Genomic DNA, 25878 nt, shown 5'->3' on the forward strand with positions numbered 1-25878 from the left:
CCAACCGCTGCGACCTCCTGACCCCGGGTACAACGGAGTCAGGCGTGGCTCTTGACACCCTCGTGACAGTACCCCCTCTCTACGAGGGGCCTCCGGACACTCAGGACCAGGTCTCTCAGGATGAGAGGCATGAAAAATCTGAACTAGCCTGTCGGCGTTTACCTCAGACGCAGGAACCCACATTCTTTCCTCGGGACCGTAACCTCTCCAGTGCACCAGATATTGGAGAGAGCGGCGGACCTGGCGAGAATCAATAATTTTGGATATCTGAAATTCCAAACTACCATCCACGACAACAGGAGGGGGTGGCAGCGGTGACGGTTCTAGAGGTGGAACATATTTTTTGAGTAACGACTTATGAAAGACATTATGGATTTTAAAAGTCTGAGGTAACTCCAGGCGAAAAGCCACGGGTTGATGATGGCTACAATCTTGTAAGGACCAATAAACCTAGGACCCAGTTTCCAAGAGGGAACCTTCAACTTGATATTCCTAATAGACAACCACACATAGTCATTCACTCCTAGGTCCGGACCTGGCGACCGTCTCTTATCAGCCATGCATTTGTATTTACCGCCCATATTTTTCAAGTTAGCTTGCACCTTCTGCCATACTGATGAAAGAGATGACGAAAACCGTTCCTCTTCGGGAACCCCAGAAGACCCCCCCTCTTTGAAAGTACAGAATTGGGGATGAAAACCATATGCACCAAGAAATGGTGACTTGCCAGTGGATTCCTAACGGCGATTATTTATGGCAAACTCAGCTAACGGTAAATATGACGACCACAACTCTTGGTTTTCAGACACAAAACATCTTAGATATGTCTCCAGGTTTTGGTTGGTACGCTCAGTCTGTCCATTCGACTAAGGATGGAAAGCTGAGGAAATGGACAAGTGAACCCCCAAACGGGAACAAAAAGCTTTCCAAAATTTAGAAATAAACTGGGTTCCCCGATCCGAAACAACATCGGAGGGGACCCCGTGAAGCTTCACGATCTCACTGACGAATACCTGAGCAAGAGTTTTAGCATTAGGTAGTGCGGGTAACGCAATAAAGTGTGCTATTTTGCTAAACCTGTCCACTACTACCAAAATCACTGTTTTACCCGCAGACAAAGGTAAGTCAGTGATAAAATCCATAGACAGATGTGTCCATGGTCTATTGGGAATGACGAGTGGTAATAGAGACCCTGCAGGACGTGTATGCGTCAGGATCCAATACATCCTGACGCAACCTTGGCCACCAAAAACGACGAGACAATAGCTCTAAGGTTGCTTTACTACCCGGGTGCCCAGCAAGTGCCGAATTATGATGTTCCTTTAATAATTCGAGACGTAGGTTCAACGGTACAAACAATTTCTCTGAGGGGCAAGAGACCGGGGCGTCCCCCTGGGCTTCTAACACCTTCCCCTCCAAAGCAGAGTGTACTGCAGAGACAACCACTCCTCTTTGTAGAATGGGCACCGGTTCACTCACAGTACCCCCTCCAGGGAAACAACAAGGTAGTGCATCAGCCTTGGTATTCTTTACCCCAGGACGATAGGTAATCACAAAGTTAAACCTGGTAAAAAATAGCGACCACCTAGCCTGTCTAGGGGAGAGACGCTTAGCTGATTCGAGGTACAGCAGATTTTTGTGGTCCGTAAACACAGTGACAGGGTGGACTGCCCCCTCTAAAAAGTGACGCCACTCCTCAAACGCAAGTTTAATAGCTAACAGTTCCCTATTGCCAATATCGTAGTTCTGTTCTGCTGCAGATAGTTTTTTAGAAAAGAAAGCACAAGGACGCCATTTGCCAGGAGACGGACCCTGAGACAGTACAGCCCCCACTCCCACCTCTGATGCATCGACTTCAACAATAAAAGGCTGAGAGACATCAGGTTGGACTAGTACAGGTGCTGAGGTAAACCTCTCTTTTAGAGAGGAAAAAGCAACTTTAGCGGCGTCAGACCATTTAGAAAAATCAGTCCCCTTCCTAGTCATGTCAGTAAGGGGTTTTACGATCACCGAATAATTTTTAATGAATTTCCTATAGAAATTCGCGAAGCCCAAGAACCGTTGTAGTGCTTTGAGGTTCTCAGGAAGATCCCAATCCAAAATTGCCTGGACCTTCCTAGGATCCATACGGAAACCTTACGCAGATAAATAATAACCTAGGAATTGTATCTCCTGAACGGCAAAAACACATTTTTCAATTTTAGCATATAATTCATTCGTCCGTAGGACCTGTAGTACTTGTCTGACATGTTCCTCATGTGTTCTCAGATCAGACGAATAAATTAAGATATCATCTAGGTATATTACCACAAACCTGCCGATTAGATGACTAAAAATGTAATTAACGAAATGTTGAAAGACGGCAGGAGCATTGGTCAGGCCGAAAGGCATAACTAGATTTTCATAATGCCCCTCAGGGGTGTTAAACGCTGTTTTCCACTCATCCCCCTCTTTAATACGAATCAGATTGTAGGCCCCCCTAAGATCGAGTTTGGAGAACCACCTAGCACCCGCAATCTGGTTAAACAGGTCAGGAATGAGAGGAAGAGGGTATGGGTCTCGGATGGTTATCCGATTTAATTCACGAAAATCTAGGCAAGGACGCAGGCCCCCATCTTTCTTTTTAACAAGTAAAAACCCTGCAGCCACGGGTGAAGAAGAGGGTCTGATGTGTCCCTTAGCCAAACTCTCGGAGATATAATCCTTCATGGCTTGTCTCTCTGGACCTGAAAGATTATATAACCTGGTCTTGGGTAATTTTGCGCCGGGAATAAGGTTAACCGGGCAATCATAAGGACGATGAGGTGGTAACTTCTGACAACCCTTTTCAGAAAAAACGTCCTCAAAGTCCGAAACAAATGTAGGTAGGGTAGCTATGGAGGCGACTAAGCAATTGCTATTTAAGCAATTTTCTCTGCACGGCTCACTCCACTCCAATATCTCCCTGGCCTGCCAATCCACCACTGGATTGTGCGCTACCAACCAGGGAAGACCCAGCAATACGGGAGCGGGAAGCCCCTCCAGAACAAAACATGAGAGCATCTCGTTATGATGGTCCCCTACCCGAAGGTGTAAATTATGAACGATGTGGGTGAGGTTTCTCTGAGACAGAGGAGCAGAATCTATAGCAAATATGGGAATAGGTCTCTGTAGTGTACAGAGAGACAAACCCATAGTGCGGGCAAAATGGGCATCTATCAAATTTACCCCTGCTCCACTGTCTAGAAAGAAAGAAATAGTCTCTGTCTTATCACCAAAAACAATAACCGCTGGCAACACAAATTGCGATGTACGTATGGAGGAAACGTATACCCCCCGGCTGACATCCTCCACACAGCCTGGGGTTAGTAGTTTTCCGACGGTTTTTTGTTTCTGAGGAAAGAAGGACAGACATTAATGAAATGACCCCTCTCCCCACAAAAAAAACAACCCCCACGCCTACGGCGAACCTCAGGAGGACGGACCTGACGAGTAGTTCCTCCTAGCTGCATAGGCTCGTCTAAGTCCGTACAGACTAACTGCTGCTTGGGAGGGGTTACTAATGGCTCCGGTTTTTTCAACCTGTCCCTAAGGCGTCTATCTATACGGATAGAAAGGGACATAACTGCATCAAGGGAAAAGGGGGTCTCATACAATGCAAGCGCATCCTTAACCCTTTCGGATAACCCAGAGCAGAACTGACTCCTGAAAGCCGGGTCGTTCCATTGGGTATCCGTAGCCCACCTACGGAAGTCAGAGCAATACTCCTCTACCGGCCGCTCTCCTTGTAGGAGTCTCCGTAATTTTGATTCAGCCAGTGCAACTCGGTCAGGGTCGTCATATATGAGACCCAAGGCCCCGAAAAACTCATCCACTGACCGAAGAGCCTGGGAATCAGTAGGTAAAGAGAACGCCCAGGACTGCGGGTCCCCCTGCAGCAGGGAAATAACAACACCCACCCGCTGTTCTTCATTACCAGAGGAGTAAGGACGCAGTTTAAAGTATAGTTTACAGGCCTCACGAAAAGTCAAAAACTTGTCCCTTCCCCCAGAAAATCTGTCAGGGAGAGGGACCTTGGGTTCCGCAACAACCTGGTTAGCAGTAGCAACCGCTGGGCTTGCGGTCTGTTGTAATTGCTGCTGTTGCTGGAGGACCGACGCCTTCAATCCTGCAACCTCCAAAGACAGGCCATGAAATTGTTCAGACAGAGCAGCAATTGGATCCATACTGGATTCTAAGTAGATAAAAAAAATGTATTTTTTTTTTTTTTTTTTTTTTTTTTACCTACACAAAAATAAGGGCCAGATATAATGTAATGACCGGCAACACGCACAGGGAGGAAAACAGGGAAAGCCCTGCCCAAGGGAGAGGGAAAGGTGGTGACCCCTAACTCACCTTGCAGCTGGCACCTGACTGCCCTGACGTCCCTAGACGGGTTCCTCCCCCGTGCGGCGATCACGTGCCTAAACCCTGGCTTTCCCTAAAATGAGCCCTAGATAATGAACGGGCCGGTGGGATCGCTAGTCCTCACCACTGCACTAAGAGGGAAACACCAGGGAGAGGACAGACAAACACAGACAAACACAAACACCCAGGTGGACGGCAACAATTGTCCACAAAGGTCCAACAGGGATCCGGAGGGTAGCGTTCTAAGGCAACACTCAGAGAACGCAGCAACACAGCTCCAGTGGGTCAGAATAGATGTCCAGGCAGGAAGCTCTATATCTGGCAACCAGAGAAGTGTGAGAGGGGAATATAAGGAGGATTGGGAGTGCTGGACAAGGAACAGCTGAGAGAAGGAGCTACGGATCCCTGAGTGAGCCAAAAGGGTTTGTAAAGCAAACCCAGAAAGCTACAATAAGGAAACTTCCCTATCTGACATAGAGCGTGCAGCCAACCGCTGCGACCTCCTGACCCCGGGTACAACGGAGTCAGGCGTGGCTCTTGACACCCTCGTGACAGGCAGGGAATGAAATGCGAGGGAGAAATCTCGGGAGCGTATGGAACCCTACCTGGGGGAACTGGCCTTGGGGTGGAGGTTACAGGCAAGGCTAGAGTGGACCGGTCAGGTGGCAGCCCCTGGTAGGACTCGACGGCCAAGAGTCTGGACTGGACATCCGAAACCGAGGAGGCGATGGAGTTCATCATGGCATGTAGTTGCGTGAGGGACACCTGAAGGGTGGACATGGAGACTTGCTCCAAGTCCGGGGCTTCTGGTTCAGCCATTAGCAGTCTATACAGCTCAGCTTTACGGGCGGAGGCAGGGTATTGGATCCCTCTCCGGTTGAGCTCCGCAATCAACTTTGGAATTGTCCAACTCCTTAAAGATGAGGAGCTGGGCCGCTCAGATGCGGGTGTTTCCGGTACCGACAGGGCCTCCTCGATGTTTGACATATGCGACATACTGCAGCTGCGAAGCGACAAATAGAAAATAACATTTGACCAGAAGTGACACCCGAGTCGTGAATGGTGGTTAATGGAGGACTAGTGAGAGCGAGTGTCTAGTGCTTTGAACGGCGGGACCGTGGACTAAGCGTGAAGTGACGTGAGAAGGCTAACCGGACTTGGCCCCAGACAGGGAAATGAAACTGAAAACATCAAACCTGAAATCGTACCGAAGAAAAGAATACTGGATCGAGTCTGAAACATGACAGACGACAGAAGCAGTAAATTAATCTGCAATGTGATAGGCAACAGAAAATAAATAATACAAACGTAAGACCTTGAGTGATATAGTCAATGGGAGAGATAAATGATCTACGTACACTTTAGCACGATAGACCATGGCATGAGAAGTAACGATCGTGCACTCTAAACGTAAGAGTCAACAGAACCGGAAATGTACATCAACGTGCAGCCGGTGGCGGACACGGCGTGACGTGAAGGTACGCCCGTGGCGTGACGGGAAGCAGATGACCAACAAAAACCTGGCTTGAACAGTTTAAAAACTTAAGCCTGAAACGTAACAGGCAACAGATAATACAAATACCACGTTAGCCTGAAGCGCAACAGGCAACAGTTTATGAATTTAAAACAAAAGCCTGAAACGTAACAGGCAACAGATAATGAAAATAAAAACGTAAGCCTGAAATGTAACAGGCAACAGATAAAGAAAATAAAACGAAAGCCTGAAGCGTAACAGGCAACAGACGATAAAGTAAAACGTAAGCCTGAAGCATAACAGGCAACAGATGATACATTGCAATATGTGAGCCGCTTGAAGCGCGACTGGCCACAGATGACAGACTGATGTGAGCTTGAACGTGACAGGCAACAGATGATACACTGAAAAAACGTGAGCCTGAACCGTGGCAGGCACCCGACATGGTGAGACGTGAACGTAAGCCTGGAGCGCCACAGGCTGCCAATGGCAAACAATACGCGAGTCCGAAAGTGACAGGCCAATGATGGAAGGAGGAACGGACGCCTGGCTGGAAACAGGCCGTGGGATGTCAAGAGGCAAAAGCCTGGTCGTAACCGTCCATCGATACATAGGCCTGCCACATAACGTCAACACCATGTTATTAACTGACATGACAGTGAAGCAAGCATGATGACATGAACAAGACGTGACCTGAGACGTGACTGGAGACAACCTGGTGACTACGAAGTGACCCTGACGCGGGTGACAAGAAGAAATGGAAGTTGCATTGCAGCGTGGACTTAGAGACGGCGAATATGTGGTAAGAAAAGAAGCAGTTACCGGAATGTCCGTGGATGAAGTGAAGAGGAAGAGCGATGGTCGGCTCAGACGGGAGCGAATGAGAGCAACCTGGCTGACGAGCACTGCAAGAGTGGCGCAGCACCCGGGGTCTGCAAAATAATTGGTAACGTGAGGGGGAGAATCTGCAAACCCGCACGAGCCATTGAGTCCCAACCCTGACATGAGATCCTTTTTTATTTTATTTTTTTAAGAAGATTTGATGATGCTGTTTTAACTGTGTGGAGAGAAGAAATAAGCTTTGGATGTGGCTGGAGTGAGAAGGACTAAAAATGCCAGCACCTGTCTGCTGACCATGAGTGGGGAATTTGCATAATCTTTTTAAGGCTGCATGGATCCCTGATGAGGGTTAATACTTTAAAATGTGTGTTGTTAAAAACTGGTTGAAACGTGAAGGTGCGGGGCCATGCACCCCAGGACACAGATGAGTTTTTTTTTTTTTACACAGCCGGCCGCCTGCCAGCATGCTGCTGCGGTGAAGTGTGGCGCCCCAACCCCCCCTGACATTGGCTCTGGACAGACCCCCTCCCCTTGACAGGGTTGGAAAGTAGAAGGTGGAGCTGCGAAGGCTCCCCGGAGCCGCGAGGGGGAGCTTGACACGTGACGCCGACTCCGTTGCGCGGCAACCGAGACGCTGTGCAAACCTGCTTGGCGTCCCACGTGACCTCCTCTGCCCGTGCCGGAAGCGGCGACAGCGCTGGCCGCATAGCCGGGAGCAGAAGGTGGGTGAGGGAACACGGGGCGGTAGTCGAGGAGCAAGCGGAGGGAGGGGGTTTATCGAAACAGAGTTACTTACCCGAAACAGCCGGATGGTCAGGCGAGCATCCGGGGAGACAACTTACCTAACGAGCAGCGCGGCAGCAGAAGCATGACGCTAAGGGGGGAAAGGCACCAGAACGCACGCAAATGAGGATTGTATCCTATTATTATAGAACGTATGACGCTAGTCACTTTGAAAACATGCACTTTATATTTGTATCATGTGTCTGTAATTTAAATCAATTGTAACCACACCCCGATGGGTGGGACACGTCTTGTAAATGCTTTATAAGTCTTCACTTTCACCATCTCTATGCTTGAGGAAGGCTCGTATGAGCTGAAACGTTGCAAGATTTGCCATACTATGGGTGAATAAAACAGCTTGGATTTTCATCACAATTTGGAGTGCAGTTTTTATACCATTGGGGATTGCCGTCACCCCCTTCTGGACTTTGCACCCATTCTGAGGTTGGTGCTCCCATTGGACTTTCTTTTCCTATATACATTATATATATATATATATATATATATATATAAATAAATAAAATATATATATATATATATATATATTATATATATATATATATATATATATATATATATATATATATATAAATAAATAAAATATATATATATATATATATATATATATATATATATTATATATATATATATATATATATATATATATATATTATATATATATATATATATATATATTATATACAGACGTGGACAAAATTGTTGGTACCCTTTGGTCAATGAAAGAAAAAGTCACAATGGTCACAGAAATAACTTTAATCTGACAAAAGTAATAATAAATTAAAATTCTATAAATGTTAACCAATGAAAGTCAGACATTGTTTTTCAACCATGCTTCAACAGAATTATGTAAAAAAATAAACTCATGAAACAGGCATGGACAAAAATGATGGTACCCCTAACTTAATATTTTGTTGCGCAACCTTTTGAGGCAATCACTGCAATCAAACGCTTCCTGTAACTGTCAATGAGACATCTGCACCTCTCAGCAGGTATTTTGGCCCACTCCTCATGAGCAAACTGCTCCAGTTGTGTCCGGTTTGAAGGGTGCCTTTTCCAGACTGCATGTTTCAGCTCCTTCCAAAGATGCTCAATAGGATTGAGGTCAGGGCTCATAGAAGGCCACTTTAGAATAGTCCAATTTTTTCCTCTTAGCCATTCTTGGGTGTTTTTAGCGGTGTGTTTTGGGTCATTGTCCTGTTGCAAGACCCATGACCTGCGACTGAGACCAAGCTTTCTGACACTGGCTAGTACATTTCTCTCTAGAATTCCTTGATAGTCTTGAGATTTCATTGTACCCTGCACAGATTCAAGACACCCTGTGCCAGACGCAGCAAAGCAGCCCCAGAACATAACAGAGCCTCCTCCATGTTTCACAGTAGGGACAGTGTTCTTTTCTTGATATGCTTCATTTTTTCGTCTGTGAACATACAGCTGATGTGCCTTGGCAAAAACTTCGATTTTTGTCTCATCTGTCCACAGGACATTCTCCCAGAAGCTTTGTGGCTTGTCAACATGTAGTTTGGCATATTCCAGTCTTGCTTTTTTATGATTCGTTTTCAACAATGGTGTCCTCCTTGGTCGTCTCCCATGTAGTCCACTTTGGCTCAAACAACGACGGATGGTGCGATCTGACACTGATGTTCCTTGAGCATGAAGTTCACCTTGAATCTCTTTAGAAGTCTTTCTAGGCTCTTTTGTTACCATTCGGATTATCCGTCTCTTAGATTTGTCATCAATTTTCCTCCTGCGGCCACGTCCAGGGAGGTTGGCTACAGTCCCATGGATCTTAAACTTATGAATAATATGTGCAACTGTACTCACAGGAACATCTAGTTGCTTGGAGATGGTCTTATAGCCTTTACCTTTAACATGCTTGTCTATAATTTTCTTTCTGATCTCTTGAGACAGCTCTTTCCTTTGCTTCCTCTGGTCCATGTCGAGTGTGGTACACACCATATCACCAAACAACACAGTGATTACCTGGAGCCATATATATAGGCCCAATGGCTGATTACAAGGTTGTAGACACCTGTGATGCTAATTAGTGGACACACCTTGAATTAACATGTCCCTTTGGTCACATTATGTTCTGTGTTTTCTAGGGGTACCATCATTTTTGTCCATGCCTGTTTCATGAGTTTATTTTTTTACATAATTCTGTTGAAGCATGGTTGAAAAACAATGTCTGACTTTCATTGGTTAACATTTATAGAATTTTAATTTATTATTACTTTTGTCAGATTAAAGTTATTTCTGTGACCATTGTGACTTTTTCTTTCATTGACCAAAGGGTACCAACAATTTTGTCCACGTCTGTATATATATATTTTTTTTTTTTTTTTTAAGGGGATTTTTTTTTCCATAGCTTCAATGTGTAAGTTAACAAATTACTTCAGTCTTAGGAAACCTGTTCTTGGGTTTGTAGTTTGTAGACACAAATGTTCAAGAACAAACAATGGATTTACAAAACAGAGACAATGGCTAAGTAACATTTATGGTGGTTCCCAAACAGACAGTGATAATCCATGAATAGGGTAGGACTTTGGATTGTGTAACTAAACTGGAAGTTTACAAAGTGTATAAATGATTACTGGGTGAGGATCAACATTCTATTGTTTCCATGTTAGACATTTCAAATCCTGCTTTTAAAATCAGTTAATAAGTAAAATCCAAATTAATTCCAAAATTTATACGTGGACCTTAGGTGCCATCTGGTGGAAGAATAGAATTAAGGAATTTATTGCAAAATCCCTAGGGGAGTAATAGTTATAAAGTTATGTCACTAGTTGATTAAACTAGACCAGTCCCATTTTAGATAGGATAAAAAGATGGTATGGGCTGACCGAGAGGGACCATCATCAGATCATTAGATGAGATCAGGAGGCAGATCATCATCATCCTCATCATCTTCTTGAATCAGCTTGGGATGGACATCTTGAAGAAGACATTTTAATCTATCAGATCCAGCCCTGACCACCTTTTCAGTCATTCTAGGCAGCCATCTTAGAACCATTGAAACGGATTTCTGCTAGCTGACATTTTTGGTATAGTATAACCTTACCTATATTTTATAGGATAATTTTTATATATATATATATATATTTATATATATGTATATATATGTATATATATTCAATTAACCATACTTTGTGTATAGTATCTGTTTTGGAATAAGGTTGGGGTGTACCTGCACCATCATCCTAAAACTTAATCTAATCTAGGGAGATTGAAAATATACTGGTGAAAACATAGCATCTTCTCCAAGGAACTGAATTCAGTTTTAGACCGGTATGGTTGATTATGTATATATATATATATATATATATATATATATATCTGTATAGATAAAAGATAAACCAGATTTAGGTTTAATCAGACATTTGTCGGCTGAGAGAAATCAGGTATTAAATTGATTTAAAATATAATTGAGGGACATTGTTATATAGTGAATATATGTACTTTAGATTATTTTGACTTTCTTACTATTTTACATATCATTGATTGGATTTAAATTGTCGCCAATTTTCTTATATTAGTTTTCACCATATTATTGTTATTCAATAAATATATATTTTGATACACCACCACCTTCTTTTTGTCATCTAACTTAGCGCAGATCACAAGCTCGTTTTAGCTTGGTATTTATGATAATAGATTAGAATGTCCTTCATTACAGATTCTAATTAATTCACATAAATAATATAGACTGTCAATGGGAGACAGCATAAATATTCAGACAACATCTGGACCTTTGTGAACATTGTCTATTTCCCCTATGCAAAGTTCTAAACTTCTTACTTAACCACTTCAACCCCGCTAGCTAAAACCCCCTTCATGACCAGGCCACTTTTTACACTTCTGCACTACACTACTTTCACCGCTTATCGCTCGGTCATGCAACTTACCACCCAAATGAATTTTACCTCCTTTTCTTCTCACTAATAGAGCTTTCATTTGGTGGTATTTCATTGCTGCTGACATTTTAACTTTTTTTGTTATTAATCAAAATGTAACGATTTTTTTGCAAAAAAATTAAATTTTTCACTTTCAGCTGTAAAATTTTGCAAAAAAAAGGCATCCATATATAAATTTTTCGCTAAATTTATTGTTCTACATGTCTTTGATTAAAAAAAATGTTTGGGCAAAAAAAAAATGGTTTGGGTAAAAGTTATAGCGTTTACAAACTATGGTACAAAAATGTGAATTTCCGCTTTTTGAAGCAGCTCTGACTTTCTGAGCACCTGTCATGTTTCCTGAGGTTCTACAATGCCCAGACAGTAGAAAAACCCCACAAATGACCCCATTTCGGAAAGTAGACACCCTAAGGTATTCGCTGATGGGCATAGTGAGTTCATAGAACTTTTTATTTTTTGTCACAAGTTAGCGGAAAATGATGATTTTTATTTTCATTTTTTTTTTCTTACAAAGTCTCATATTCCACTAACTTGCGACAAAAAATTAAAAATTCTAGAAACTCGCCATTCCCCTCACAGAATACCTTGGGGTGTCTTCTTTCCAAAATGGGGTCACTTGTGGGGTAGTTATACTGCCCTGGCAATTTAGGGGCCCAAACGTGTGAGAAGTACTTTGCAATCAAAATGTGTAAAAAATGGCCTGCGAAATCCGAAAGGTGCACTTTGGAATATGTGCCCCTTTGCCCACCTTGGCTGCAAAAAAGTGTCACACATCTGGTATCGCCGTACTCAGGAGAAGTTGGGGAATGTGTTTTGGGGTGTCATTTTACATATACCCATGCTGGGAGAGAGAAATATCTTGGCAAAAGACAACTTTTCCAATTTTTTCATACAAAGTTGGCATTTGACCAAGATATTTTTCTCACCCAGCATGGGTATATGTAAAATGACACCCCAAAACACATTCCCCAACTTCTCCTGAGTACGGCGATACCAGATGTGTGACACTTTTTTGCAGACAAGGTGGGCAAAGGGGCACATATTCCAAAGTGCACCTTTCGGATTTCGCAGGCCATTTTTTACACATTTTGATTGCAAAGTTCTTCTCACACATTTGGGCCCCTAAATTGCCAGGGCAGTATAACTACGCCACAAGTGACCCCATTTTGGAAAGAAGACACCCCAAGGTATTCTGTGAGGGGCATGGTGAGTTCCTAGAATTTTTTATTTTTTGTCGCAAGTTAGTGGAATATGAGACTTTGTAAGGAAGAAATAAAAAAATAAAAAAAATCATCATTTTCCGCTAACTTGTGACAAAAAATAAAAAATTCTAGGAACTCGCCGTGCCCCTCACGGAATACCTTGGGGGGTCTTCTTCCAAAAATGGGGTCACTTGTGGCGTAGTTATACTGCCCTGGCAATTTAGGGGCCCAAATGTGTGAGAAGTACCTTGCAATCAAAATCTGTAAAAAATGGCCTGTGAAATCCGAAAGGTGCACTTTGGAATATGTGTGCCCCTTTGCCCACCTTGGCTGCAAAAAAGTGTCACACATCTGGTATTGCCGTACTCAGGAGAAGTTGGGGAATGTGTTTTGGGGTGTCATTTTACATATACCCACGCTGGGTGAGAGAAATATCTTGGCAAAAGATAACTTTTCCCATTTTTTTTTATACAAAGTTGGCATTTGACCAAGATATTTTTCTCACCCAGCATGGGTATATGTAAAATGACACCCCAAAACACATTGCCCAACTTCTCCTGAGTACGGCGATACCAGATGTGTGACACTTTTCTGCAGCCTAGATGCGCAAAGGTGCCCAAATTCCTTTTAGGAAGGCATTTTTTGACATTTGGATCCCAGACTTCTTCTCACACTTTCGGGCCCCTAAAAAGCCAGGGCAGTATAAATACCCCACATGTGACCCCACTTTGGAAAGAAGACACCCCAAGGTATTCAATGAGGGGCATGGCGAGTTCATTGACATTTTTTTTTTTGCATAAGTTAGCGGAAATTGATTTTTTTTTGTTTTTTTCTCACAAAGTCTCACTTTCCGCTAACTTAGGACAAAAATTTCAATCTTTCATGGACTCAATATGCCCCTCACGGAATACCTTGGAGTGTCTTCTTTCCGAAATGGGGTCATATGTGGGGTATTTATACTGCCCTGGCTTTTTAGGGGCCCTAAAGCGTGAGAAGAAGTCTGGAATATAAATGTCTAAAAAATGTTTACACATTTGGATTCCGTGAGGGGTATGGCGAGTTCATGTGAGATTTTATTTTTTGACACAAGTTAGTGGAATATGAGACTTTGTAAGAAAAAACAAACAAAAAAATAATAATATTTCCGCTAACTTGGGCCAAAAAAATGTCTGAATGGAGCCTTACAGGGGGGTGATCAATGACAAGGGGGTGATCACGCATATAGACTTCCTGATCACTTCCCTGTCATTGATCACCCCCCTGTAAGGCTCCATTCAGACGTCCATATGATTTTTACGGATCCATAGATACATGGATCGGATCCGCAAAACACATGCGGACGTCTGAATGGAGCCTTACAGGGGGGTGATCAATGACAGAGGGGTGATCACCCATATACACTCCCTGATCACCCCCTGTCATTGATCACCCCCCTGGTAAGGCTCCATTCAGACGTCCGTATGATTTTTACGGATCCATGGATACATGGATCGGATCCGCAAAACACATGCGGACGTCTGAATGGAGACTTACAGGGGGGTGATCAATGACAGGGGGTGATCAGGGAGTGTATATGGGTGATCACCCCCCTGTCATTGATCACCCCCCTGTAAGGCTCCATTCAGACGTCCGTATGATTTTTATGGATCCATGGATACATGGATCGGATCCGCAAAACACATGCGGACGTCTGAATGGAGCCTTACAGGGGGGTGATCAATGACAGGGGGTGATCAGGGAGTGTATATGGGTGATCACCCCCCTGTAAGGCTCCATTCAGACGTCCGTATGATTTTTACAGATCCATGGATACATGGATCGGATCCACAAAACACATGCGGACGTCTGAATAGAGCCTTACAGGGGGGTGATCAATGACAGGGGGTGATCAGGGAGTGTATATGGGTGATCACCCCCCTGTAAGGCTCCATTCAGACGTCCGTATGATTTTTACGGATCCATGGATACATGGATCGGATCCGCAAAACACATGCGGACGTCTGAATGGAGTCTTACAGGGGGGTGATCAATGACAGGGGGTGATCAGGGAGTTTATATGGGTGATCACCCCCCTGTCATTGATCACCCCCCTGTCATTGATCACCCCCCTGTAAGGCTCCATTCAGACGTCCGTATGATTTTTACGGATCCATGGATACATGGATCGGATCCGCAAAACACATGCGGATGTCTGAATGGAGCCTTACAGGGGGGTGATCAATGACAGGGGGGTGATCAATGACAGGGGGTGATCAGGGAGTGTATATGGGTGATCACCTGCCTGTCATTGATCACCCCCTGTAAGGCTCCATTCAGACGTCTGCATGTGTTTTGCGGATCCGATCCATGTATCCGTAAAAATCATACGGACGTCTGAACGGAGCCTGACAGGGGGGGTGATCAATGACAGGGGGGTGATCAGGGAGTTTATATGGGGTGATCATGGGTGATCAGGGGTTCATAAGGGGTTAATAAGTGACGGGGGGTGTAGTGTAGTGTGGTGTTTGGTGCGACTTTACTGACCTACCTGTGTCCTCTGGTGGTCGATCCTAACAAAAGGGACCACCAGAGGACCAGGTAGCAGGTATATTAGACGCTGTTATCAAAACAGCGTCTAATATACCTGTTAGGGGTTAAAAAAAAATCGAGTGATCGCCGCTGGCAGGCTGGAGATCCACTCGCTTACCTTCTGTTCCTGTGAGCGCGCGCGAGAGGACGCGTAAATGCGTCACTCTGCGCAGGGCTGCCGCCTCCGGACCGCACATCTGCGTTAGGCGGTCCTGAGGCGGTTAATTTCACTTGAAAACTTGCACTGTTTAATACTGTGTAACTGCATTTTATATGTTGTGATATATATCCTGTTCATTATCACTGTATTTGCAAGGCTCTGTGGAAAGGGTTAATGGATACTGACTTTGAATGAGAAGCTGGTAATTTTCCACAACTACCATAGAGTTTAAATAAGACAATGTTTTGGAGGGAAGAAGCCAGACGTTCTGAATGTCTGGCTTTAGCTATGTTGTTATGTCTGGAAACTTGTTTTTGTCTACAAAAACTGCTGTGTCGTTGCCATTGAGTATTAATGAAGCTCTAATGTAAGTCTATGTCAGACAGAAGTAGTAACTTTGCAATTGTTTATGCTGAATTTCTCCACTCCACCCCTCACAAAAGAAGGTACCAGTCTAGCTAGAAATGGTATATAAGTAGAGCAGTCTGAGCCCCTAGTGTGCTGCAGTTACAAAAAAGTGCTTAGAAGAGGAGACTCTGCCAGACTACTGAGTGACCAGAAGAAGATGCCGAGACAGGGATATACTCTGCCACAGACCCTGGATCACCTTTGGACCAGGGTACCAGCCTTCTGAAGAGAGAGAGGGACAGCTAGCTCAGGCCTTTCCTCAGCATCAAACCCTTCTCCTGCCAGGGAGGAGACTGAAGGAGCCAGCCCTGCACCTCGCCTGTATTGTTTTGCACCTGAATCCCTCCAGTAAAGAAGCACCCTGGTTTACTGCAGGCCCTGACTCTCTAGACTTATTTCCCATTGGGGTGCACCACACCTTACCATCCCTTCCGGAGAGCAGCAACACATGGTGACACTTCAACAGTGTCTGAGGGACCCAGCATAACATTGGGGCCACCCCAAACCCAGCCACTGCATGGGCCCCTCTCAAAGTCGAAGTCAACTGGACAAAATGTCTTTTAGTTCATCATAGTGTCTAGCAGTCAACAATCTCTCAGCAAGGGTACACTACCCAAGTCAGTATATTTGAAATGACTGGCTCTACAAGTAGCAATTTCTGGGGAAAAAAAGAATATATTAGGGAATCTAATATATTCCCAAGTATTATTAAATATATTACTTTAAACTTTTTACTTTAATAATAGATATCTTTAATACATTGCAATACAAATTACAATAAAAATCATAAAACAATAATAGAGTAAAATAAAACCTATGATGACTGTGATCCTGGTCCATAAGCTGCCAGTGCAAAGCCCATGCACACTATTATACTGCTATTATGCTGCATATATTAAAGGTAGCGTTTTGAATAACTGAAAATTAATAAATTATACTATATCTAATTAATTATTTCCTTCAATATTGAATAATAGATTGCACTTAGTTTTTTTTTCTTTCACTGTGTAATAACACCTTCACATATTAACAATTGCAGTTCATTTAGTATTGGTCCCACATTATAAATCTGTTCATAATCCAAACATAAATATCATGATACATAATTGATTATACATTATGATACATAATTGATGTTAATAATTATGGACTAATCATAGACACCATTCATATTGTGCATGTGTAGAGGCAAATGGCAGAAACTAGTAGACGTGGATCTTCACAATTATGGAATTGTGTGCTATATTTTAGAAACTTGACCGCAGGTGTGATAGCTGCTTCATTCATCCCGCCATATAGCCAAACACCTAGACCACACCTGTAATCATTTAAATATGATCCGGAGACTTAGGCCTCATGCACACAACCATTTTTTTTTTAAGGTCCGCAAAAACGGGGTCCGTAGGTTCGTGATCCATGACCGTTTTTTCGTCCGTGAGTCTTCCTTGTTTTTTGGAGGATCCACGGACATGAAAAATGAAAAACAAATCTAAGTCAAGTTTGCCATTGAAATGATAGGAAAAAACTGACATGGATCACGGACACGGATCACGGACGCGGATGACAATCTTGTGTGCATCTGTGATTTTTCACGGACCCATTGACTTAAATGGGTTCGTGAACCGTTGGCCGTGAAAAAAATAGGACAGGTCCTATTTTTTTCACGGCCAGGAAACACAGGATAACGGGTGCGGCTGCCAAACGGTGCATTTTCCGATTTTTCCACGGACCCATTGAAAGTCAATGGGTCCGTGAAAAAAAACTGACAACGGCCACGGATGCACACAACGGTCGTGTGCATGAGGCCTTAACTGCATGTCCAGTTTTGCTGTAATCTGATATTTCTATCTGGGTGTGTTATATATATTTTTTTTCTTTCAATTATTTTTACTGTATGTGACATTACATTTGATACAGTATGGTGAACCAGATAAAATATTTTAGCATATATATCACCAAATTTTGTCAAAGTGAGAGATCATACTGGAAAAAGTAATACTTATTAAGGGTCTTACCATTGAGTAAAGAGGAATGAAAGTAGATGGCATTAACATGTGCAGAGTGCTGTCTATATATTTTCGATAAAGAAACCACTTGGAGTTCACATGGGACCTCATCTGTTAAAAAGCCAAAATTAATGAAATTAGAAAGAAATCTCTTCGATGCTGTTTTTGATAGTTATACATTATGCAAAGAGAGAACTCACTTGTTCCACCTTGTGGAAATGGCTCTATATGAGTCATAGGCCTCATGCACACGACCGTGCCGTTTTTTGCGGTCCGCAAAAAACGGAAGGCGCCTGTCACGGATGATCCGCGAGAATATTGAACTGTCCTCCCAATATTATCAATATTACTCTGCCTTATTGAACAGTATTGAACAGTAGGTCTATTAAAACAGTAATTATTTCCCTAGGCCCCAGAACCTACAATTTGATTATTCAGAGCGTCTCCGTCTGTCCTTCTGTGTACCCAGAGAACGACATAGTCCTTTTGTTCAAGTCAGTCAATAGATGCCCAGCAGATAACGCAATTACAGCTGGCTTCCTCAGGTTGACAAAAGAACTTCTCTTCCTGAAGAGATATCACAGCTAGGTGTGAAGACGGCACCTGGGGGGAGCCGATTGGTGTCGCTGCCATAAGGGTCTGTAAGATAACTTGATTCAGACGGCCGGCACCAAGGTTCCCAGATTGACACATGAATCTGAGATATGATTTTTACCTTTTTAAGAGAGACCATGCATCTTACGGACGTAAAAATTACATCATCGTGTCACTCAGAATTCACTGGACATTTACATAGGACAAACATAACTCTAAGATGTACCCAGGTAAAGTTATGGTGTTACCCCATCATAGAACCAGTTATAATAGTAATATTTGGTATCCCTGAACTCCATATTTTGTGGGGAATGTGAATATGTGCTTGTTACTTGTGTACAGCGGAGACATCCCACGATATGGCACATGCCATATTTCAGAACTGACATTCACCTCAGGAATACAGCCTTGCCCAGCAGGCGGACTCTCAATTCCCCGCCTTGATTCTAGGACCCTTTATAACACAGACCTAGGATCTGCTAAAGGAGTTCTCCACTTTTAACAACACCTAAAGAGGGCCTCAGCCAGAGAACCTGTGGGCTGTAGGCATATTACACTGGACAAAGGCTTCTTGGACTTTACCCCTGCAACTGACTATTTCACCAACGGACATCTTTTCTGCGGAAACTAAGTATTTTCTTTCTTTTCTCTCTTTTTGTTTATTGGACTATACTTTCCTTGATTATTGTGTTAATAATTACTGTGCATCGTGATAATTTGTATTGTATATAGATATATAATAAATGACCTCCAAGTCATTTCTCCAGCCATATGCCTGTTTTCAAACACTGCAAAACCTTACCCTAGCCTCTCCGAAGGGAAAGCTACTCGGTTGTGTTATCTAGATAGTGGGTTCCTCGCTCCCATAAATTGTGAGGTGGTGGCAGTTAAACTACCCTGTGTGTAGTTCCGGTCCAGTTCGTCACATGCTTACTTGCGGTCAATCGGAGGTCCACTCCCTGTACGGACTCAAGTTAGACTGTCGGTGTGCTGAAAGTGGCTGGGAGGCCTGTTTGCGGATTGACCACTAGGTGCGCTGTGACGGTTTTGTGACGTATTGTGGCCGCGGCGGTCGCAGTTCGTGCCCGTGTTGCCTTCCGCAATTTGCGGAACGGAACTGGCGCCGGCAATATAAATGCCTATTCTTGTCCGCACAGCGCGGACAAGAATAGGACATGTTATATTTTATTAGCAGGGCCTCGGAACGGAGCCACGGATGCGGACAGCACACGGAGTGCTGTCCGCATATTTTGCGGCCCCATTGAAATAAATGGGTCCACATCCGAGTCGCCAAATCGGCAGCTCAGATGTGGACCCAAACAACGGTCGTGTGCATGAGGCCATAATCTGACTTTTTAACAAGCCTTGAGATGTGAAAGTGAGGCCTGGCTCATAGGGAGCCATTCTCCATTCTTTTCTCAGGAAATTCCTCATTGCATATTCTTTTTCCATGGAGTATTGACAATAAGTCTCCATACTACAGAGCACTTCCAGTAAGTTTCCACTCAGGGCTGTTTTCCTTAAGGAGAGACAGTAACCTGCCGAACAGATAGTTATTCTATCATAATATTTTCATTTATTCCTAATGTTTAGTTATTAGCATTTATATTTTGGTTTGTATTCAGTTCAAGATGAAAAGAGAAATAGTTTGTTTCCGAGACAGGGCTGGGATAAGGTGTTTTGGTGCCCTAGGCAGTTAAAGCAAATTGGGCCTCCCCCTCATACATACATATGGCCCCGACACCTGCTTTTAGTGCAGAAAATGTGCAAATCCACTGGATTTGTGACTTTTCATAGAGACCAGTTATTGGCTGAGCTCTTGCATAAATGACATACGTGACGTCATCACTTCCAATACAATGGGGACCCGAGCCACAAAGCTGGAATGGAGGAATCTATATCAGGTAGGAAAATATTTTTAATTTCTTTATAAGTCTGTCTGCTCCCCGGAAGGTTTTCAAAACTCATAAAAAGGGTTGTTCAGGACTTTTTTTTATTGTCCTCACGCCTATATACTGGATGCACCATTGCAGCCACTCACTCACCTCAGTGGTGGGATGTCCCCAAGTGGCATATGACCCGGCTGTGCCATGCCCTCAGGGACATGTCATATTGAGGCCATTCAAACTTTTTAAATGATATTATAATTATTATTATTTATTATTAAAGCACCATTTATTCCATAGCGCTATACATATGAAAATGCGTATACATACATAATACAGACAATTGCACTAAGCGTAAACAAGACGAGTTACAAACTGGTACAGAAAGAGATAGGGCCCAGCCCGTGAAGGCTTACAATGTACATCATATGGGAGAAGGAAACAGAAGGTGAGGGTGAAGCTGGTCATGGCGGTATAGAGGCAGCAGGGTCACTGGTTGTAGGCTTGTCTGAAAAGGTGGGTTTTTAGGTTTCTTTTGAAGGATTCCAAGATGTAGGTGAGAGTCTGATATGTTGGGGTAGTGAGTTCCAGAGTGTGGGGGATGCACAGGAGAAATATTGGAGGTGATTGTGGTAGGGGGTGATAAGAGGAGAAAAGGAGGTCTTGTGAGAATCGGAGATTGCTTGTGGGGATGTATTGGGAAAATAGCTCAGAGATGTAAGGAGGGGACAGGTTGTGGACGGCCTTGTATGTATTAGTTAGTATTTTGAACTGAATTCGCTGGGCAATGAGTAGCCATTGAAGGGATTGGCAGAGGGTAGAGGCAGAGGAGTAACAGGATAAGAGGTGGATTAGTCGGGCAGCAGAGTTGAGGATTGATTGGTGGGGTGCGAGAGGTGCTAGAAGGAAGGCCACAGAGGAGAATGTTGCAGTAGTCTAGGCGGTAGATAAGGGCATGTACAAGCATTTTTACAGATTCAAAGTTAAAGGATAACTGTCACACTTAGACCCTAATTTCAATTTTCATATATGTAGTTACTAATAACATGATATTCCAGAATCAGTTACTATTAGACTGACTTACCCCATATTTAATAAGATTCAGCCCTTAGCAACCAGTCTGCATAAAACTGCAATTTCACTATTCAGTTAAGATGGCCACCACTGCCCTCACCCTGAGGCTAATCCGACCAGCATTCACTAGCCAGTAACAATAGCCCCCCAAAAGTGTCAGTAACCAGAGCCCTCCCCCCTAAAGGGTTAATCTCCTGCAGCACAAAGGGGTCCTCTTACCACATGTTGTTTTCATTTATACACTGAGCAGATGGCAGATCTCCCTTCCCTGGTCTGCGCTGCTGCGACTCTACTCCAGCTCTGCTGAGTGAGGGAGCGTCTGCCAAGCGCAGGGACAGGGAGAAGTGCACACAGCCCAGGCACTGTTATCAGCTGCTGGGGAGGACCTGGCTTTAATAATTTACTTACAGTCCATGGAGGTCAGGAATGTGACCTAGCACGCTGCGTGCTCCTGCATCCTCCGTCCTTCAACACATAGACGGACCATGCCTAGCAACCTTATTTTAAGCACAGGTAAAAGTAGGCAGTACAGGGAACAAGAATGTGGAATTAAGGGGCAATTGAATACACAGTGAAAAGTTGAAATTGGGCCACCAAGGAGATATTAATCACCACAATCCAATACTCCCCCCCCCCCCCAAAAAAAAGAAAAATGACAGTTATACTTTAAGGAAAGTGCGGATGCGGGAGATGTTTTTGAGTTGAAGGCTTGGGTGTGCGGTCGGAAGGAGAGGGCAGAATCCAACCTCACTCCAAGGCAGCGGACTTGGTTGACCGGGGAGAGGGCACAAGCCATTGATTGTGATAGATGGGTCTGTTGGGGGGTGGGGGGGGGGGGTTGAACAAGATGGGGGAAAGGTGATGAATTCTGTTTTATCCATGTGATGTTTTAGAAAGCAAGAGGAGAAGGATGATCCCTACCTGTCACACTTTTTGGGGGGGCGCAAGTTTTTTATTTTTTGGCATGCTCTGACTGTAGCCGGCACTCTTTGCATCCGGCCCCTGTTAGCGCATCGCCCACCCCACCACACATTTGTAACTTTGCGAATACCCGTGCCCCCCCACACACACACTGAATAAAGATTTACATGCACGCACACACACATTCCCCTATGGCCCGCCGGACATTCTCAGCCGAGGAGGCATATGCCCTGCTTGCCTCAGAGTCTGAGAGCCCCAGTGAGGATGAGGATGACCCCACTTTCCTGTTGTCATCCGCTTCCTCCTCCTCATCTAGCGATGATGATGAGCCCCTAAGGCGGCAGAGATGCAGCCAGGCGGATCAATGGGACCTCCATGCCAGGGACCCTGTGGCCCACGCTAGTACAAGCAGCTCTGGGGCTCGTACTAGTTTTCTGGCCCACCAGATCAGTCCTCCTGAGGTCCCTGCCGGTGAACTTGTCCGGTGTAACCCAGAGCATTTTGAGCCTGCGATTCCTGATTTTGTTGGCCAATCAGGAATCCAGATTTCCACAGTGGGCTTCACTGAATACGACTACTTTAGTCTTTCAGTGACCACTTTGTAAATCTGATGGTGGAGCAAATGAACCTGTACGCCCAACAGTTTGTTGCTCAACACCCGGGATCCCTTTTGGCTAGGGCCGGTGGCTGGACTCCGGTTAGTGCAGCCGAGATGAGGACATTTTGGGGCCTCGTGCTGGACATGGGACTAGTCAAAAAAAACAGTGTCAGGCAGTACTGGAGTGGGGACATCCTCTACCAGACCCCACTCTACAGTATGGCCATGACACGTATCCGGTTTGAGGCCACCCGGAAATGCCTGCATTATGCAGATAATGCAGCATGTTCCCACCAAGGTGATCCTGCCTATGACCTTTTTTTATCATTTAATGGGGAAATTTGTACTGGTGTATCAAGATGATTTTTTCTCCTGATTTCAAAACTCATAAGGACCATCTACGTCAGGTCTTGCTCATTCTGCGGGAGAATAAATTGTATGCTAAACTGGAAAAATGTGTGTTTGCAGTTCCAGAGATTCAATTTCTTGGTTTTCTCCTCTCCGCTTCTGGTTTTCGCATGGACCCTGAGAAGGTCAGCGCTGTGCTTGATTGGGAGCTTCCTGAAAATCAGAAGGAGCTGATGCGGTTTTTGGGTTTTGCAGATTATTACAGAAAGTTAATTTTGAATTATTCCTCTGTTGTTAAGCCACTCGCTGATATGACTAATAAGGAGGTAGATTTTTCCTCCTGGTTGTTAGCCTTTTCTAGTATAAAATAGAGTTTTGCTCCCACTCCCATTTTGGTGCAACCTGATGTCTCTCTACCTTTTATTGTTGAGGTGGACGCTTCTGAGGTGGGTGTGGGTGCGGTCTTATCTCAGGGTCCCTCTCCTGCAAAATGGCAACCGTGTGTCTTTTTCTCAAGGAAACTCTCCTCTGCGGAGAGAAACTACAATGTGGGAGATAGGGAGTTGTTGGCCATCAATTTAGCTTTTGAGGAATGGAACCATTGGCTAGAGGGAGCCAAACACCCTATTACCGTGTTTACCGACCATAAGAATCTGGCCTACTTGGAATCAGCCAGGCGTCTGAACCCGAGACAGGCCAGATGGTCTTTGTTCTTTTCTAAGTTTAATTTTGTTGTCACGTTCTGCCCTGGGGTTAAAAATGTGAAGGCGGATGCCCTGTCACGTTGTTTTCCAGGAGGGGGGAACTTTGAAGACCCGGGTCCCATTTTGGCTAAAGGGGTGGTTGTCTCTGCTCTTTATCCTGATTTGGAGGCAGAGGATCAGGCATCCCAGGCAGAGGCTCCTGATCTTTGTCCTCCTGGGAGGTTGTTCGTGCCTCTCGCTTTACGACACAAGTTTTTTAAGGAGCACCACGATACTGTCCTTGCTGGGCACCCAGGGAGTAGAGCCACAGTAGATCTCATTGCTTGGAGATTCTGGTGGCCGGCTCTTCGCAAGACGGCTGAGGGTTTTGTGGCAGCCTGCGAGACCTGCGCTCGTGCCAAGGTCCCTCATTCACGGCCATCGGGTTCTCTCCTCCCGTTACCCATTCCTTCCCGTCCTTGGACGCATCTGTCCATGGACTTCATTACAGACCTGCCTCGTTCCTCAGGGAAGACTGTGATTCTGGTGGTAGTAGACAGTTTTAGCAAAATGGCGCATTTCATTCCCTTTCCTGGGTTACCCAATGCTAAGATGTTGGCGATAGCGTTTGTTGATCAAATTGCATTGTCATCAAATTAAATTGCATGGCATTCCTTCAGACATTGTTTCTGATAGGGGCACGCAATTTGTTTCCAGATTCTGAAAGGCCTTCTGTTCTCGCTTGTGGATTCAGTTGTCATTTTCTTCTGCTTTTCACCCGCAGTCGAATGGTCAGACCGTCAATCAGAATCTGGAGACATATCTGCGCTGTTTTGTGGCAGAGAATCAGAAGGATTGGCATTCTTTTTTGTCGCTTGCTGAGTTTGTTTTAAATAACCATCATCAGGAGTCCTCTGATAAGTCACCATTTTTTGGTGCATATGGGTTTCATCAACAGTTTGGGACATTCTCTGGAGAGAGGGGTCTTCTGGTGTACCTGATGAAGAGAGATTTTCCTTCTCTTTGTCATTTATTTGTCGAAAGATTCAGGGTAATCTGAAGAGGATGAGAGCTATAAGCGTGTGGCGGATAAGAGACGTGTGTCTGGTCCGGACCTGAATGTGGGTGATCTGGTGTGGTTGTCTACAAAGAATATCAAACTGAAGGTTCCCTCCTGGAAGTTGGGTCCTAAGTTTATTGGGCCTTACAAGATCTTGACCGTCATCAATCCCGTTGCCTTCCGTCTTGATCTTCCTCAGACTTGGAAGATCCATAATGTTTTTCACAGGTCCCTATTAAAACCTTATGTCCAACCCACTGTACCCTCCTTTTTGCCTCCTCCTCCGATTTTTGTTGATGGTAATCTTGAATTCCAGGTCTCTAGGATTGTGGATTCTTGCATTATCTGTGGTTCTCTCCAATACCTTGTTCATTGGGAGGGTTATAGTCCTGAGGAGAGGATGTGGGTCCCAGTGGCAGAAATTAAGGCCACTCGTCTCATCAAGGCTTTCCATAGGTCTCATCCTGAGAAGGTGGGTTTTGAGTGTCCAGAGTCCACCCGTAGAGGGAGGGGTACTGTCACTGCCAGTTCTGTGAGAAGGTCTGACAGACGTTCTTCTCTACCTCTTGCATGATGTTCTTTGTTTTGGTTTCACTTTCTCATCTCATTTCCTTCTGCCAGGTGTCACCTATTTAGACTAATCTCTTTCCTTTATATTCCCTCCCATATTGCCTCACTTTGCGGTTTATACTAATTCCTGAATTGAAGTGTTCACCGCTGGAGGCTTTGCTGCTGCTTGCTTAGTTAAGTCCTTTCATGCATTGTGTTTCCTTGCTGGTTTGATTCTAGGTGACCCCGACTCCCTCCGTATGAAGTGCAGGAAGCCGGTGGTCATGTCCCCTCACTATTATAGGGTTTTCAGGTGTCACACAGTCTTAGGTACGTGGGCATACAATCGTCTACCTTTGAGACCCTTGTATGTGCTTAGCAGTCAGGGTGAGGTCTTAGGGTT

The 25878-nt window shown here is 44.3% G+C and overlaps 1 protein-coding gene across 1 annotated transcript in view; it reads right to left on the reverse strand.

Annotated features, from left to right (window-relative positions):
* Positions 1-25878, reverse strand: part of KMO (kynurenine 3-monooxygenase) — an 866528-nt gene that overhangs the window by 343370 nt on the left and 497280 nt on the right. Inside the window, exon 13 of the mRNA XM_044291809.1 lies at positions 17772-17873. Coding sequence (XP_044147744.1) covers positions 17772-17873 — 102 coding nt within the window. The remainder of the gene's footprint in view (positions 1-17771; positions 17874-25878) is intronic.

Source organism: Bufo gargarizans, chromosome 4 (genome assembly GCF_014858855.1).
Source record: "Bufo gargarizans isolate SCDJY-AF-19 chromosome 4, ASM1485885v1, whole genome shotgun sequence".
NCBI lineage: Eukaryota > Metazoa > Chordata > Amphibia > Anura > Bufonidae > Bufo > Bufo gargarizans.